This window comes from Dromiciops gliroides, chromosome 3 (assembly GCF_019393635.1).
Source record: "Dromiciops gliroides isolate mDroGli1 chromosome 3, mDroGli1.pri, whole genome shotgun sequence".
NCBI classification, from domain to species: Eukaryota; Metazoa; Chordata; class Mammalia; order Microbiotheria; family Microbiotheriidae; genus Dromiciops; species Dromiciops gliroides.
This window is the reverse complement of record NC_057863.1, coordinates 17,848,775-17,866,201: the sequence shown is the minus strand read 5'-3', so window position 1 is coordinate 17,866,201 and position 17,427 is coordinate 17,848,775. Positions and strand designations below refer to the sequence as shown.

General features: G+C 41.1%; 1 protein-coding gene across 3 annotated transcripts; it reads left to right on the top strand.

Annotated features, from left to right (window-relative positions):
- The first annotated feature begins 3,623 nt into the window (after positions 1 to 3,623).
- CCNL1 (cyclin L1) lies at positions 3,624 to 17,205 on the top strand. Of its 3 annotated transcripts, XM_043992819.1 has the most exons (11): positions 3,683 to 4,119; positions 4,260 to 4,334; positions 5,130 to 5,239; positions 12,338 to 12,458; positions 12,813 to 12,877; positions 14,746 to 14,845; positions 14,955 to 15,059; positions 15,163 to 15,304; positions 15,526 to 15,637; positions 15,725 to 15,823; positions 16,389 to 17,205. In XM_043992819.1, the coding sequence occupies exons 1-11, from the start codon at positions 3,763 to 3,765 to the stop codon at positions 16,735 to 16,737; spliced, it is 1,635 nt and encodes a 544-aa protein (XP_043848754.1). In that variant the 5' UTR covers positions 3,683 to 3,762; the 3' UTR covers positions 16,738 to 17,205. The 3 variants fall into 3 exon arrangements, 1 of the variants encoding a protein (XP_043848754.1); XR_006355579.1 differs by lacking the exons at positions 15,163 to 15,304; positions 15,526 to 15,637; positions 15,725 to 15,823; positions 16,389 to 17,205 and adding an exon at positions 13,108 to 13,121 and having other exon boundaries at positions 3,624 to 4,119; positions 14,955 to 14,992; XR_006355578.1 differs by lacking the exons at positions 15,163 to 15,304; positions 15,526 to 15,637; positions 15,725 to 15,823; positions 16,389 to 17,205 and having other exon boundaries at positions 3,628 to 4,119; positions 13,108 to 14,845; positions 14,955 to 15,004.
- The last annotated feature ends 222 nt before the right edge of the window (positions 17,206 to 17,427 follow it).

Here is a 17,427-nt window from a genome sequence, read left to right as displayed (position 1 = left end):
AAGCGATGGGTCTTTAATAGACCCTTTCCAGACAAATACAAAGTGACTTTAATGTTGGTGATTTGGAGGCTAGCCCCTAAACTTTAGCAGATTAGTGCCTTGGATAGATAGGTGCTTCTAAGTTAGTCACAACAGGCCTGTTCTTTCTACCTATCAGTCTTGATTCAAACTCAAAAGTGGATTTTTAGAATTAATTTTTCAGAGTATTTATATTGACCAAATTACTTCAATGATTGCCAAGGCTTCACAATGCTATGAGAGCTCATTCTATTAATCTGCTACTACTGAAGGGGGTCTGAGCCAGTGCCAGGTCCTAACTAAATAAGTTACAAAGTCAGCAAAGTTGGTGCTAAGCCAGGAATCCCAACTCCTAAAGCCTTGCCAATTGGAGGGAATGATTCCTATCCTGCCCAATGATGACACTAGACCACATAAAAACCATGAAAACTAAATTTAGTTTGTATAGAACTGCTCCCGTTAAGTTGCTTAAAGCCTCTAGCCTTCCTTGTCCCTTACAAACACTGTCTTTTGTGAGTTCATGAATGGCCCCAAACATAGAGGACCGGTCCCTGACACCAAATACGGTTATACACAGTATAAAATTGCCCAGGAAATAGTTTGGTTGAACCACAAATTGTGTCAAATCAACACATGTAGTATTGCCTTTTGATCTCTTTCCTCATCTGTAACATGAGGAGGGTTGGACCAAGTAAACCTCGAGGTGTGTCCCAGTTCTAAAAACTCTATACTTCATTTTTCCCCTATGATCTGGCCTGTCAGCTTTCTATAATAAGCTTCACTGAGTCAATTATACATACCATTCACATCCTAGCCATGCCAACAAAAACTACACCCAGACACCACATAGATATAGATGGTCCACCCTGTCCCACCCACTACTTATCTGGTCCCAACAACTGTTTCAATGTAATGTTTGCTGTCTCACACACCCCACCTCTGTTGATCAGAGAATGTGGGGCATTTAGCCAGTGCATATCACTTTAAGAAATAAATAAAATGAAACAGCAGCAGTGTTGTCTGTCTCCTAGGAAGGAGAGTCCGGAGAAGCCTTCTTGAAACAGCATCATACTTTAGCATATGTGTTCTGATAGAAGATAGAAAGGATTAGATGCACCAGGTATGCTGCTAAACTAGAAAATAATGAGATTCATTCAACAAATGGATATTGAATTTCACTGGACTGGGGATATAAAATAACTGGGAAGCAGATCCTGTGTGCTCGGAATTTAAAACCTACTTTAGAAGACTAGATATACACACAGGAAACAGTTAAAGTGAACATTCAAAGTAATACTTGCTTTAGTGGCAAATGAGGAACACAAATGTAATCCCAAAATAGCCGATGAGGGATTTGAGAGCCATCCATTCCCGCCGGTAACTGAACCAGTCTTTCTTATTTACAACATCCCCAACAAACATCCAGCCTCTGATTAAAGGATTCCACACAACCTCAAATTACAGAGTAGCTGGGCTCCTTAGCACCTGACTGGCCAATTCACTTACCTTCAGTCTACCTTTCCTCATCAGCAAAACAAACACCCAGCCCCCCGGGGGCTGCGGGGATCAAAAGAGAGAATACTGAAAGTGCTTCTTGAGCTAAATAAATATCAGCTGTTATTGCTATTACCTCCGGAGGCAGCCCAAGTTTCCTTTTACATCGAAACTAACCTTGCAGCTCCCCTCCATTGTTCATAATTCAGCCCTCATGGGCCAAGAAGAATAAATCTAGTCCTGCTTCTAAGTGACAGTCTTGAAAACAACAATCTTGCCACCCCAGCGCTTTTCTTTTTCAAACTATACACGGTTTCTTTAATCAGACCCCAGAAGACATTCTCTCCAGGCCCTTCACCAGGAACTCTGACTGCCCCCTCCAATACTCTATATGTGGTTTAATGAAGGGAGAGAATACAGCACTTCTAGCACTTCCCTAGGCCTGGATAATAGGCTTCAATTAAAGCAGCCTAAGGTGGCATTAGCTTTTTTGGATGCCGTATCACAACCATTTACTAGGATTTGAACTTACAAAGTCTATTAGAACCCCAACCCTTTTGCAGATGATCTATCCACTTTTTAAATCTTGTGCTTAAGAAAATGCTGTTTTGAACCCAAGGTTAAACTTCATATTTACACTTAAGTTTTCTTATTAGTCATACCAATGTTTGTTCTAGCACGTTAAGATTTTTTTCAGATCCTAATTTTGTCGTTCAACACATTACCCATCTTGCCTAGCTTTGTTCTATCTACAAATCTGTCGGTCACAACACAGGGAGGGGCCAGGCATAGATCCCTGGGGCAATCCACTAGAAGCATTTTTCCAAGTAGGCTGACATACAACCATTGGAAAAAAAAATACCCTTGGCACAACCATTCATCTGGTTTTTAGTCCACCTTAATGTAGTAATTTAACCCTACATTGCTCAATTGTGTCCACAAAAATAGCAAGACTCCATCAAAGTGCTTTGCTAAAATATAAGGAAAGTTATGTCATTCCTCACTGATCAATTTAGTTAACTATCCAAAAAAAAAAAAAAAAGAACAAGAAATAAGATTAGCTGGGCATAAATTTTCCGTGCAGGGTTTTGTTTGTTTGGGTTTTTTTTTTTTTGTTGGTGCTCCCTTTCCTAATCGCTAACCATACCTTGAGTGTATTTTAGAATTTTGGGGGGAACTCACTGAGTTTGCAAACTTCGTAAATGTTGACTAGGGGCGGGGAAATGGGTACATTTGCTCTCCTCTGATCCTGCATGTTTCCTGTTCTCTATGGTCTTTCACAAATCACTGACATGAGCATATAAGTTGGATCTTTCAAGAATCGTTGATGTGGCGGTTCTGAAGTGACATCTCAAGTCACCGCGTGAATGGAGAGGTGGATGACCTTGAGACGCCAGGGAGACAGAATCGACAAGACCCGTCCCCTGAATAGGTATGGTGGCCAGAAGGGTATGGCGCCGTGGCACCCCCACGGGTCGGGGCATTCCCAACGGGCGGCAGCCACTGCGATGCCTTCAGAACCGGCTCAGTTTGTAGGACGGCCGGGTCGGTGGGGTGTGCAGGGGGGCGTATGACGGGTTCTGTTTGGACACGCTCTTTGGGGCGCCCGAGCCGAACGTACAATGTCTCCTAAGCGGTGGGTGACCACGGTGGCTCAGAAAGCCGCGTCTGCTTTAGCCAGGAAAGTGATCAGACGAAATGTACAACATCTAGGAGAGATGCGCTGGGTTCGGGGCACAGCGAGCACTAACGCGGACACCGCTACGACTGAGCCAGCAGAGGCCCCGGCAGCCGCGTGATACGGGGCCCGTCTCTACGGCTGGAGACCCCGGGGTCTCCGGAAGGGGCGTCTAGTCTTCGGGGCTCAAACGCGGCCCCGCGTCCGCCTGCTGCGGGAGACGCTCCTGAGCGGTGCTCGGGCGGAGTCAGGAGAAAAACCGCCCTCCAGAGGCGTCAGCCCGGGGACTCCCCGGGCGCCGCCGCTCCGCCCCGACGAGCCCCAGGAAGCTGCGGGGTAGGGGGAAGGGCGGAGCCTAGGCCCCCTACTGCGACGCCTCCGTCCCGGAAAGAGGCGGTTGGGCAGGGACTACTTTCCGCTGTTCGTGGTGACGTCACGGCGGAGGCGACTACGGGGCGTGACGCTCCCGGCGCCTGGCAGCGGCGGGAGGAGCCGGAGCCGCCGCCGAGGACTCTGGTTATTCTAGCCGCGGGTTCCGGCTGCGTTGGGCGTGCGCGAAGCTGGCTGCGACGATGGCGTCCGGGCCTCACCCGATCCCGGCAGCGGCCTCGGCCTCCTCGGCCTCCTCCTCTTCGGCCTCGGCCCCCGCTTCCTCCTCCTCGGCCGCCTCCTCCTCGGGCCCCGCGGCGGCGGCCTCGGGGGGCCCGGCCTCGGCGGCTTCCGGCGGCGGTCCCGCGGCCGGGATCCTCATCGGCGACCGGCTCTACTCGGAGGTGTCGCTGACCATCGACCACTCGCTGATCCCGGAGGAGCGGCTGTCACCCACGCCGTCCATGCAGGACGGCCTCGATCTGCCCAGCGAGACGGATCTGCGCATCCTGGGCTGCGAGCTCATCCAGGCCGCCGGCATCTTGCTTCGGCTGCCCCAGGTAGGCCCCGGGGACCCGAGCGGGCGCTGTGGGGGGTCGGGAGGGGGAGGGGCGCGGCCGGCTCGGGCCGCACAAAATGGCGGCGACGCTGGGCCCGGCTCGTGGCTGACCCCTGCGCTTCCGGTCTCTCCTCACTGCAGGTGGCGATGGCGACGGGGCAGGTGCTGTTCCACCGCTTTTTCTATTCCAAGTCCTTCGTCAAACACAGCTTCGAGGTAAGGCCGCCGGCTGGGCCGCGTCACCCAACCCCTCCCCCACACTTGCAGCACTTTAGCATCCACCCCTTGTGAGCCCGTACTCGTGCTTTCATTAGTGAGGTAGGCTCAGAACTGGAGGGGAGAGTCCCAAAGTCAGTCATCGGGTCCTGGGAAACAGGTCCGGGGCGAGCAAGTGATTGTTCAAGGTCACAATGGTAGCAAGGGGAAGAGCTGGAATTGGGACCCCGGCCCTCAGATTCCAAATCCCCTCTTCCTTCTCCTCTACGGACTTTCTCTTTTTATTAGTAATTTCCAAAGTCCCCCAGCTGAATTCAAGGCAACCTGCTCCGCTCTAGAGAACTCTAAATTTTCTAGCTTAGATCAAACGTTTATTCTTAACCTTTTCTGTGTCATAGACACAGTCTTAGAGATGGCCCCAGACCCTTTTTCAGAATGATTTTGAACACGTAAAATAAAATTTGTAGGCTTCAAAGGAAAACCAAAGCTTAGTAAAATTAATACAGACTCTTTCCCCCATCCAAGTTCACAGACTTTCCTGCTCTACTTTCTGAATCCCAGGTTAATAGCCCCTGATTCAGGTCAATAGAACTGAATTACTTTTGGTCGGTAAGGTAGAGAAGGCACTGGTGCTTTTGTTCTATCAAAGATGAGTGGCCAGTCTTTGTGAAATTTAAGCACCATATAGGGGAAAAGTTGGCCAGGTTTGTGTTCCTCCCACCCCCCACCTCACCCCCCACCCCACCCCCCAACCTAGTATATGTCTGATCTTCTTGGGAAATGGCTTCTTTTCAGATTGTTGCCATGGCTTGTATCAATCTCGCTTCCAAAATTGAAGAAGCACCTCGTAGAATAAGAGATGTGATAAATGTTTTTCACCATTTACGGCAGTTAAGAGGAAAAAGGTAAGACTGACATTTTTGAAAATAACATCTGTACTGTGTACCAGTGCCATCAGGTTTAATTTTTTAAAATTCATTTCCCACCAGGATAAAATTATCTGACATAGAGAAACCAAAAAAAGCTGTTTAGGTAGTAAAAGTTCACATGGGTACTTACCACAATGTGACACTTAAAACTAAATTGGAGAAATAGTAATAAAAAGTAGTTACTCACTGGTAACAAGTTTATTTAGGCAGATTCACTTACAGTTGGCTGTACAGTATTGGGGGCCAGTTAAAGAACTGAAAGGGCTTGGATTCTGCTTGGAGATGATGAGCACACCCTGTTCATTGTTTTGAAGACAAAGTTGGAAGTGTAAACAATGTAGTAAGTTAATTTTGCAGCAAAGTTCTTTGTGTAGTTTATGTATATCTCCCTGAAGTCTAGTTAATTCTTTATCAATTGAGGTTGGCTTTTGTTAGAATACTTCTCAACATTCAACTACGATATATCGAATAATACCGGATCTGAAAGGACTGCAGGATGATAAAGGTTGAAGTTGAAGTCAAAGGGATTAAACAGGTATTTTGTTCTGGTTAGATACAGTCGCAGGAGTGGGTTAGAAAAATAACCTAAAAGTTGGGGTTGAGTTATTATAGTGAGTCATGGGAATTGCATTTTGTAAGTAAAAATGCAGAGAACAAAACTAAAGGTTTATCGGTTTGCACAGTTAAACATAAGTTGTCTTTTTATGTGTTTATTTTAGGAAAAGCCTTCAGGGCTTTGTAGATGACGTTAGTACACCCTGCTGAAGGATGCTGTTGTCATAGTTTAGATTGGTAGATAAACTCATTGATTTGAAAGGAAGTTACAAAAGAATAGTAATGCTGAGGTTGTTTGTAACTCTTTGGCTGGGGGTTGTAAGTAGTTCTTGAATCAGTCACCCTTTGTCGTCCTTAGTCTTGGCTGAATCCAGAAGTTGGAAATAGTGGGGGCTCTTCTGAGTTCAACACAGAAATGTGGGGCATTCCCCTAAGTGAATAGTGTAATTAATAATCAATTATCTTGAATGTTACTATCAAAAGGTATTTTTTCAAAACAAATTCTACACGTTCTTTTTCTCTCTATTCTCCCTTTCCCCACATCTGTGTCCCTCCCCCCCCCACATCCTACCATAACCAGTGAAAGTTTTTAGAGAAGGAAATTTTTAAAATTTCTAACTTTTGTGACATTAAAATCATTTATTGAATTTTCAAAATTAGTGCTGTTTTCTGTCATGATGGTGTGGCCAGTTGTGTCATTGTGTAGTGTGGATTTTTTTGTTCTGTGCCTTTTAAACTCTTTCAAAATGAAAGCAACTTAAAACTTGTCTGAATTTAGCTGATCAGTGGAAGCAGTTTGCCTCCATCTTTGAAGTATTAATAGACAGTCACATAATCACGAGGAAGATTCATGAATTCTCTTCCTAGAAAACTTTCTATTAGACTTAATTGATGTTTTTAAAAATTAAGGTCAGAAATTCAATATAGCTACAAAATTTCAGACTCAGACTATTCCTCACCTCAGTGTCACTGGTGCATGTTATTATTGGTATGGCTGAAAAAAACCAGCAATGCTTTCTTTTGTCTGTCATTAAAACACTGTTGATTCATTTAGGGTGAAATTACTTTTCCCCATGCAATCTGACATGTGAATTTGCATGACATTTGAAAGAAATATTAATCACACAGAAATCTTTTTTTAAGCAAGCAGGATGTAAAAGTTTCTATGCATTTTTACAAGTTTACAAGCATGTAACTTGTATGTGTTATTAACTTCAACTCTTTTTTCCCTTGCAACCGACTATACAGCGACCAGCTACATTTACCAAAGCCTGGGTGATGTGGAGTGGTACATAGAGATGAAGCTGTCGTCATGGCAACAGTGAGTGAAGTATCGAAAATCCCCAAGGAGAAGCCAGTGCTCTGAGAATAGGTCACTGGAATCGGGGACTAACAGGTTGGCCACTGGTGAACCATTTGGAAAAACTCCTGTTTCTTGTTAAAAGCTTTTGTCTTTGCTGTCCAAGTTGTTAGTATTGTAGGTTGGTAAAGTATATATTGGGAGCTGGGGAACAAGATATCTCATAACTTTTGAGACCATTAGGAATATTTAAGTAAAAAATGTCATTGCTTAATTTTCTAAGGCTTGGCATATGTGTCAGATCCATGAAGTATTTCTTGGTTCCACATATTCCACATTTGCACCATGAGTGTTTAGTGATCTCTCCCCTCTTCCTGTTAATAATTTGTTTTTGTCCCTGTTATCCACTCCCTTGGCCCAAGCCACCACTGCTACCAGTTGGGCAGAAGTTCCCCAATGGCAGAAACGGATTCTTGTCTGGTTTTGTGTCCCTGGTGCCCTGAACATAATTGGTAGTTAATTAATGTAGACCTGATGTGTCTGTGTCAGCACCATCCAGTGTTTCAAAAAAGGCTGAACTTCAGCCTTGTGGTAGTTTGGGCATAATGGAATGAGCCCTAAATTTGGCAGCAGAGAATCTAGTCTGACCATTTGTGTGATGTCAAGTGGGTATAGTACTTGATGTGTTGATTATGTGAGGAAAGCTGGCTTTGTAAATTGTTTATAAGTAAAATAGTCTCACCTAACTCCCATCCTCAGAAGTACAGCTGAGTGTGGATCACCAGTGCTTCAGGCCTGCAGAATTTAAGCTCTACTACCTGTTTTTAAAAATCATCCTATGAAATGACCTTCCACTGGAAAAGTGTCTTTACATTTCAAGAAGAGAAATCTGCCTCCACACCCATGGCATATTCAGGAATATGAATTCAAACTCTTGTATTCCTGAAGGTCATTGAACAGGTGTGGGTGGGGCTAAGCAGCTATTCCGAGGTTGAAGGTCATGAGATAAGTGGACTTTGATGGGGAGGAGTTAACTAAGCCCAGCTAATGCTCTAGGTTGACTGAAAAGATTAGTAATAATAGATATTTAGAATTGGGAGAAACAGCAGAGCTCTTCTGCCACGGCCCCCATTTGGTGAACCCATCGTGGCCCTTCCTGTCTACTTTAATCTCCCTTGACTGGAAGTTTATTACTTCTGGGGAGCCTTTGCTACCATTAGACACTGAGAAAGCAAAGGATTTATTTGCAATTTCTGCCCTTTGATTCTAATTTGGTAACAGTCTCAACTTAACATTTGGTAGTCACAAGTGAGAAATTAAATGGTCTAAAACTAGTTTGATTAAAACAAATCTAGTATAATTGTCTTGTTCTTAAACATCCCCATAGTACTTTGCACACATACTTAGTTCTTAATGAATAAACTGATTGGATGAATTAGGAAGAATTGCACTGTTTTTGAGATACCCTAGAAGTTTCTCACTTGATTTGCATGTTGTTTACCGGGTTGGAACTAAAAGAAGATAGGTAAAAGAAGTAAATCAGTAATTGAAAAAATAAAACTATAGGCACTAATTAATACAAGGTACTTGTTTGAAATCCCATTTGAAGGGTAATTGTTTGAAATTCCTAAAAATAGGCTTTTTATGTATGCTTAGGTTGTTTTCCTTCCCTTTGTGTCTCAAAGTTTTAGAAACTTGGGAGGAAATGAAAAGCATTTCTCAGATTTAAGTTTTTTCTGCTTTGGACAATGTAATTTTTCAGTAGGAAAAGCCCCCTTTGGGGATTTTTATTGATTCATTGGGAAAATTTAATTATACTTTACAGAAAGTTGGGCTAATGACCACAAGTAGATCATTTATAGTTAACCTCAGCCCCCAAAAACCTTTCTATCTGAGATATGTATGTATATTTAAATAACTTAGTATATAACATGGCCTCGTGTCAGTTTCCTTTTCTAGTGGGAACACAAGTTTGCTAAAGCTGCAGTCAGTTGTCAGTGCTTTGTAACTCATTAAGCCCTTCTCTAAAAAGGGACTGTGGATACTTCAAGTGAGAGATAGCCTGACCTTCTCAAACAAGTGAATTGAGTGCTTTTCTTAAAAGGGGGAAGGGCTCAATGGAAACTAGATTAATTTAACTTCTGTTTGGATCCTGGTGGTGACAAAGCGGGACAAGATAAGTACCTATTGAAAGGTACTTTACTTCTGATTCAATTAAAGGTGGGCCTAACTTGGGCCAGGACCCTGTTGGCACTCCAGTGTTGAGACAAACAGGAAAAAAGGTGTGTAGTAGCCTTGACTGAAGATACCTATTCCACCACCAGGCACAGGTGCCAGGAGCTCCTAGTGGAAATGAGGAGTCACTGCGCCCCAGGGCAGCTATAAATGACTCATTCTCCCATTCTAGACAAATTTCACTATTAAATAACTAGAAACAATAAAGGGCCTTCTGTTTTGAGGAAAGCATTGAAAATGAATGCATCTAGTTAGCATTATTTCCACACTATCAGTACAACTGATAACCCTGTTTTGTGTTTTGTTTTTTTGGTGAGGCAATAGGGGTCAAGTAGCTTGCCCAAGGTCACACAGCTAGTTAGTGTCAAGTGTCTGAGGCCAGATTTGAACTCAGATCCTCCTGAATCCAGGGCTGGTGCTCTATCCACTGCACCACCTAGCTGCTCCGATAACCCTGTTTTAAAACAGCCCTTTTTAAAAAGGGATATAGATATTTTAGGGGGTTGAGTAATCTTTCCAGAAATGTTTTTTCAAAGTAGAAACCTTTTAGATTAACCAGTACCAACCTATAGGAGATTGATTTTATTACTGTTGTGTAAGAACATGAGATTGGCTTTCTTACCACCACTACCCCCTAATCAAAGAGAAAGCCCGTAGCAGGACAAAGCATTTACTGTCTAGCTTGGTTTTGAGTTTTAAATACCTGGGAATTTTTCCTCCTTATGTGGTGGTGATTTTGTGCTGCTTTTATTAACGAAATGACCAGCTTGATTTCCTCTGTACAGCTCGGAACCTCTGAGCTGTGACCCAGTTTCCCGTGTCACACCAAGTCATCGCTAAGTTTACTTTTCAGTGCACAGGCTGAAGAGAACTCAAACCATCTTTTCAACATTATTAGAATAAAACTTCAAAGAGGCCATACACTGTCAGCTTAGCAGTTTGGATAAATGTATTACTAGTGAAACCTTCTTTTTATTACTTCAGAATGTGACTAACATAACCTTTGTGACATTGGGCACCACTAGCTTGGCTGGGCCCAAGTTGGCTAACCTGTCCAAGGGAGGGACTGCACCCAGTCCTTCCTGATGTTCCTTCCCACTTGAATCTGTGCTGGAAAGAGCACTGGATTTAGAGTCGGAACCTGGGTTGGAATTCTTTTCTCTCTCACTGCCCTGGGATCACAGGCCAATTAATTGCCCTTCTCTGGTCTTGAGTATCCTCGCTTTAAAAATAGGGGTGCTGGGTTAGCAGTCTCTTCCAATTGTCAGTCTTCGATCCTGATAAGTAATAAGTCCGTGGGTCTTTTTAAGGCCACAGGTTAGTAGGAGAATACTTTCCTGCCAGGAATTAAGGCTGACCTATCCTTGGCCAATGAGTCTTCTCCAATATAAGAGGAAGACCAGCAAATGGTTCCTTGGCTTATGTGTGACCCATGTACTGCAGCAGAAGGGTTCACACCATATCAGACTAAGAAATGACTTAGCTATACAAAGACAGGGTTTTTTTTCCCTGAAGTCTGCTAGAAATCGGTATTCTATGCCTGACCTTTTTAGTGCTGATATTCATGATGAAAGATCACTTTTAAGGAAAGAACAAAAAAACTCAACATGGTCTTTCCTACTATAGGAAACGTTCTTATTTTAATTGTGAAACTCATTTGCCCTCATATTAGGAAAAGATTGCTTCTTTGTGTTTGTTCTTATAGCACTGACTTGAGTAAAACAGATAACGTGTGTTACTTCAGTCACACAGTAGGCATTTAAAGAAAGAAGTATTCAGGTGAACATGAAAAGCTTTTCTTTGACATTCAAGCCATGTCTTGTCAGCAGAGGCTTTAAAAACACCTCAGTATTCCCGCAGTACGGAGAACTCGATCTGGAATATGTAGTGATTGGGGGAGGGGTGCTTGATTCCCACTGCTCCAGGTGTCCTGTTTTTTTTAAAAGCAAATATGTAAATAGGGAGGAGCATCTGGTGCTTTCTGCCAAGCATTAAGTCACTGGCATTTATGTATCTTTACCCAACATAGAAAACTTGGTGATCTCTTCTGTTTATTTTTATACCAAGTAACATTCTATCTCGTGCTTACTATAATTTGTTTCCATCTAAACACTTGCTTCTTGACCAGTTTCTGATCAGTTTCCTGACAAACAGGTCTGGATATCGTCATTTACTTTTGACTTCATAGTTCTTTTTTTTTTTACTCCATAGGTTTTTTTTCTTTTGACTTCAGATTATGAAAGTTATAGGGGTTTTTTGAAAGATCTGGGTTAAGTAGATCAGCAAGAGATCATCTCTAGGCACTCTGAGGCCACTGAAATAGTTGGACTAATCATTAACTTGCTGATAGTTGTTCTTTATCTCCTATTCATTCTGCATTAAGACCAGCCATTTAGGTGAGCTTGAAATTGATAGAGATCAGTCTATCTATATTACCACATATTGGTGCTTTGCAGTTTACAAAGCATATTGATGGGTACTTGTTTAATCTGTAAAGGTAAATCCTTTGCCTTAAAGCTATCAAAAATATTACCTATACTTTGTAGGAAAGCTTATGAAAAGGAGACTTCAAAGTAAAGATAATTTACATCACAAATATTAAGCTTTTATAGAGTCCATGATGTTCGTCTTAGAATGAATTGTTACTTTTGACGTTGAGAAGCATGAAGTTTTTGTTTAGAAACATACAACCAGGATGCGTTTGTAAATGGATATTAAGATTATTTTTACATTAGCAGGTATTCTTGGAACATAAAAGAGTAAGCAATACAGAGTCACTTTTGGAATGAATGTGTATGTAAATTTGATCTGTATGTTTGATTAGCCTAACTTGGACAGCACAAGATCAATGCTTTAACTTGTTTGCAGGAGTTTAAAAAGCTGGTTTCTGTTGCCAATAGTTGGTTGGAAGGGAAAATGGAGATGCCACAAATAAACTTGTTTGGATGTGCAAAACAGTTGTGATTTTATTTCTTACAAACTAGGACACCAAGCCCCCTGATCCTTGATCAGAACTACATAAACACCAAAAATCAAGTAATCAAGGCAGAGAGAAGGGTATTGAAGGAATTGGGATTTTGTGTTCATGTCAAGCATCCCCACAAGGTGAGTTACCGCAGTGCATATAATGAGTTTGTGTGTCAGTTTGTTGCTAATCAAACGTGTGAGTGGTTATTATCTCTGAGCTTGTTTAGAAGTGATGGTGATGCTAACTGACCAACATCTCAGTTGCAATTTCATTGAGCAAATTTCAGTCTTGTCTACTTTTGACACCTAGTTGTAAAAGTTGTTTTGTATGTAGTCTTTCCTTTTTGTTATGCAAATGAGGATACATTAATTGGTGAGCTTGGCATTAATTTTTAGTTTACCAAGTTGTGTAGTCTGTCCCATTTGACTGAATTAAGTGGTAGAGAAGTAAACTCCATGTGTAATTATTCTGTGTCTCTTCCTTTCCCCTAGATCATTGTTATGTATTTACAAGTCTTAGAATGTGAACGAAATCAAACCCTGGTTCAGACAGCCTGGTAAGTTATCCTTTGCACACTCTTTCCTAGCCAGGAAAACAGTAGCAGAAATAACGTAAGTTTTGTTTTCTGTTTTTAAAACAATAAGATGTAAGCTATCTTCAAAATGAGCTATTTTGGGCAAAAAAGGTGAATTGCTTATTTCTGCTTACTGTTTTCTTGGTTTGACTAATTACTTTTTATGGAGAACTCAATTTAACTCTGTTCTTTTTTCTACTCTTTAATTAAAGGGTAGTCCATGATGGTAAGTCATAGAACTCTGCCCTCTGCACCTCAGCCCATGACCTCAGGATGGCCTGATTGGCTGCCCTTCTCTCCAGCCAATCCAGTGCAAGCTCTCATCCGAGATTCACTGAAGTGGTCCATATCCATCTGGCAGCATCTTCTAGTTCTGTCGGGGTGTCAAAAGGATTTGTATATTTGTTTCTAGAAGTAACTATTCAACATGCATATGTATTTAATGTATACCTGTTACTATCAAAATGAATGGCTCATTTTTGATAGACTTGTTGTCCAGCCATTATGAATTACATTGATTTTATGAATAGTTTAACAATTTGGATCATTAGTGTGTACAGCATGCTAATACTACCAAAGGAAATGACAGTGGGCACCATTTTATCCTACAACTGTTAGCAGTTGGGCGATTGGAATTCAGATTTGCATTTCAGGCAATAGGAAATTTAGAGAACGGTCAGGTCTTCCCTTGTTTTAAGGGAAGTCTTACTATTGCTTGGAGACACTTTAAGCAACACTTTTGAGAGGCTGATTTTCTGCGCGGAGTGCTGGCTTATTTAAAGGTAAAATGAGTAATACTTTGGTGAATTGTTACAGTTGTTACTCTACTGTCCTTTATTCTAAAACTTAATCGTGTACAGGAAATTATTGGCAGTAACAAGTCCTTTGCCTATGCAAGCAAAAATGACTTAATTTCTCATTAATTCCTATGCCATCTGTTGGGCTTTCAATAAAGTATTCTATCTTGTACTGGTCTTAATAAAATCTACATAAGTTATGTTTGTTTCATGTAAGTTTCGTGAAATTAGATTTCATGAATCAGTTTCTTAGCTAAATATTATTAAAGATGCTGATTCCACTTTAAGTTTGATAAACCTGAAATTATTTACATATTGTATATTTATAAACATTTTGTATGGAATACAAATGTCCAACATTTAATTCTGAGTAATTAGAATACATTTTCAGTCTTGTTTAATTGCTGCATAAGCATTAGAGATGTGTGTGCTTTAAATCTAATTAATTAACCTTTACAAGGTTTGAAGTTAATGACATTTTTTTCAAGCAGCAAACTTAGTTTCCTTACTATTTGAGCTAAATACCAGCAGCCACTTGGAAGAGTATATAAATATTTTACCCTACCATTTTTCTGTGTTTTTTCTTCCTGAAAAAAAAAAAATCTTGTGAAATTGTTTGTACACAACAGAATTACTAAAATTCCTGACCTGCAATTTTGTCAAAAGGGTTTATAAATTCTGAGACATGAAAAATTGTCAAAAACAAAGTTGTAAAAACGTTGCTTTTTAAGGAAAAACTGTGCTGTCGTTTTTAAAGTTTTCTTCAATCAAAAATAGCAAATACTGTTGTGTTTTTCTTTGTTGGGCAGAGAGGGGAGGCTTTTAAAGTGTTTTGTGTTTGTTTGGGTTTTTTTTTAATTATTTTTAAAGCAGAGGGACAGATTAAAAATGTTAAAATTCTTATCTCTTGAATTTTAAGATAAGAATGTTAGAAGCCTATATGACAACTAAAGAGAAGGAAAAAGAATAAAGTAGATTGAGTCTCCAATTAAGTTTAAACTCCAGAAGAAACATTTGTTCACCCTTAAAACTTAGAGTTATAATGTTTTCCAGGAATTACATGAATGACAGTCTTCGAACCAATGTTTTTGTTCGATTTCAACCAGAGACAATAGCATGTGCTTGTATCTACCTTGCAGCTAGAGCGCTTCAGGTAAGCATGTAATCTGTGAGATACCTCTGACTCCAAGCAGACCAAAGCACAAAACTAATTGTAAAAGTACCAGAGTTCTGTCTAAACTCATCTGTTATTCGTTGTTTAGATTCCACTGCCAAGTCGTCCTCACTGGTTTCTACTCTTTGGTACCACAGAAGAAGACATTCAGGATATCTGCATAGAAACACTTAGGCTTTATACGAGAAGAAAGGTAAAGTGCCCTCAGTCGCCTCCCCATGACATAACTGGTGTCACATCAGACACACTGCAGTGGAGCTGACCCCAGAACTCTTCCTCCTCTGTCCTTTCAACAGCCAAACTATGAATTGCTGGAAAAAGAAGTTGAAAAGAGGAAAGTCGCTCTACAAGAAGCTAAATTAAAAGCAAAAGGCTTGAATCCTGATGGAACTCCAGCCCTTTCAACACTGGGTGGCTTTTCTCCAGCTTCTAAACCATGTAAGATTTATCTTTTTTTTTTAAATATTATTTTTCATATCTAGGAGAGTGAATTTTTTGTTAGGTGATTATAAGCTGTTACTCTTAAACCCCTTTAAACTATCTGGAACAAATGTTAAAAAAAAAATTCAGAGCCCTGTGGCCATATTCACTTAGAATCTACCTTTGACTTTCATTTAAGAATGTTATTTGATGGGGTTTTCTTGTTTGTTACTTCTTAGCATCACCAAGAGAAGTAAAGCCAGAAGAGAAAACACCAGTATCAGCCAGCATGAAGACCATCAAAAAAGAACCTGAAGATAGGCCGCAGGCATCCAAGAGTCCTTACAATGGGTGAGTGCACCGTCATGAGACAGTTCTGTCAAATGCACAGACTTGGGAGGAAGACAATCTTACCTTTTCTTTTTTTTCTTAACCTAGCGTTAGGAAAGATAGCAAGAGAAGTAGAAACAGTAGAAGCGCCAGTCGCTCAAGGTCACGGACAAGGTCACGGTCTCGATCTCATACGCCAAGAAGACAGTAAGTAACTATTTCCTTGGGGCCATGAGAAATTTAGATTTTCTTAAAGTTTTAAGTTACTGTAGTTTATCTGACAGGACAAGAGGCAAACCTGGAAAAGTGAATTTAATATTAGGGATTTCCCTTTCAATATATGTAGCCTGAAGAATTCTCTACAAGGCCTTTTGCCCCGCTCTTTCATGTTTTGAGAAAAAGAACAGCTGGTCAAACTTAGACAACTTTGCATTTAATAACTAAGGAAGAATAATTAGAAAAAACTAATGCATTGTCCTCTTAGAAAAGCTGACTCTTATCAGCGAGACCCATAGAGAGCTTTATAGCTAGATTGTAATGACAAAATCCTTCCTTGTCTTCTGCCCCTTGACTCACTTGGCACAGCCCAAGACTACGTAGAGGACACTTAATGTGATCACCTAGAGGCTTGCCTGCCCTTTCCTGCTTGTGATTTTGTCTAAACAGGAGTAGTGGAGTTGGGGACAGGCTACGCTTTGGGTTTGTGCCTCTGGTGAACAAGCACTTTTTCAGTTTGAAAGGCCAAATCTAACATCTACCGTTCCTCTTCAAGTTATAACAACAGGCGAAGTCGGTCTGGAACGTACAGCTCAAGATCAAGAAGTCGATCCCGCAGTCACAGCGAAAGTCCCCGGAGACACCACAACCACGGCTCTCCGCCCCTCAAAGCCAAGCACGCCAGGGAGGATTTAAAAAGTTCCAACAGACACGGCCATAAAAGGAAAAAGTCCCGCTCAAGATCTCAGAGCAAATCTCGGGATCATTCCGATGCTGCCAAGAAGCACAGGCACGAACGGGGACATCACCGAGAGAGGCGAGAGAGGTCTCGGTCCTTTGAGCGGGCCCACAAAGGCAAGCACCACAGCGGTAATCGGTCAGGACACAGCAGGCACAGGCGCTGATCTTTGGGCCTGCAGCATTCCTTAGTAGTTATACCCATCTACATTATGGTGTATGGACTCTTAATCGAAATATTAGGAACAAACTGATTAGGAATTGATTTCTGAAAAGCCCTCTAGGTTTTTAGAAACATTGAGGACATTATCTTTTGAAAGAACTATGTTAATTTTTTGCACATTAAAATGCCCTAGCAGTATCTAATTGAAAACCATGGTCAAGTTCAATTGTACCTATTATTATAGTTGTGTATTGTTTATCAATATAAGAACTGGAGAGTGGTCTTCTGTAAAAATGTATCTTATTTTTATACGGATAAATTGCAGACATAATACTATTTAAGTATGGTTATTTGTTTAAATGATGGTGGATACTTTCTTACACTGGTTTGTCTGCATGTGTAAAGATTTTTACAAGGAAATAAAAATATAAATCTTGGGTTTTTTTAAACTGCCTCTTCAAATATCTTATTTAAATAAATTATTAAACTGAAATTTGAACATTGAAAATAGCTAAGTAGTTGGACTGATTTCTAATGAACATCCTTTGTTTCTGCTGCTTGAAAATATTGTGACTAAATAAGTGACACACAAACTACCTGAATTAATTTGCCATTTTCTAGGCCTTTTAAACAATATGTTGCTGGTTTTCTGATCTGTTGAAGTCTGCTCTTACAGAAGGTTAGATAGAGTGCA

Coding starts and splice junctions, on each gene's coding strand:
- CCNL1 (XM_043992819.1), top strand. CDS start 3,763: ATGGCGTCCGGGCCTCACCCGATCCCGGCAGCGGCCTCGGCCTCCTCG. Junction 12,459..12,812: donor ATGTCAAGCATCCCCACAAG/GTGAGTTACCGC, acceptor CCTTTCCCCTAG/ATCATTGTTATGTATTTACA. Junction 12,878..14,745: donor ACCCTGGTTCAGACAGCCTG/GTAAGTTATCCT, acceptor AATGTTTTCCAG/GAATTACATGAATGACAGTC.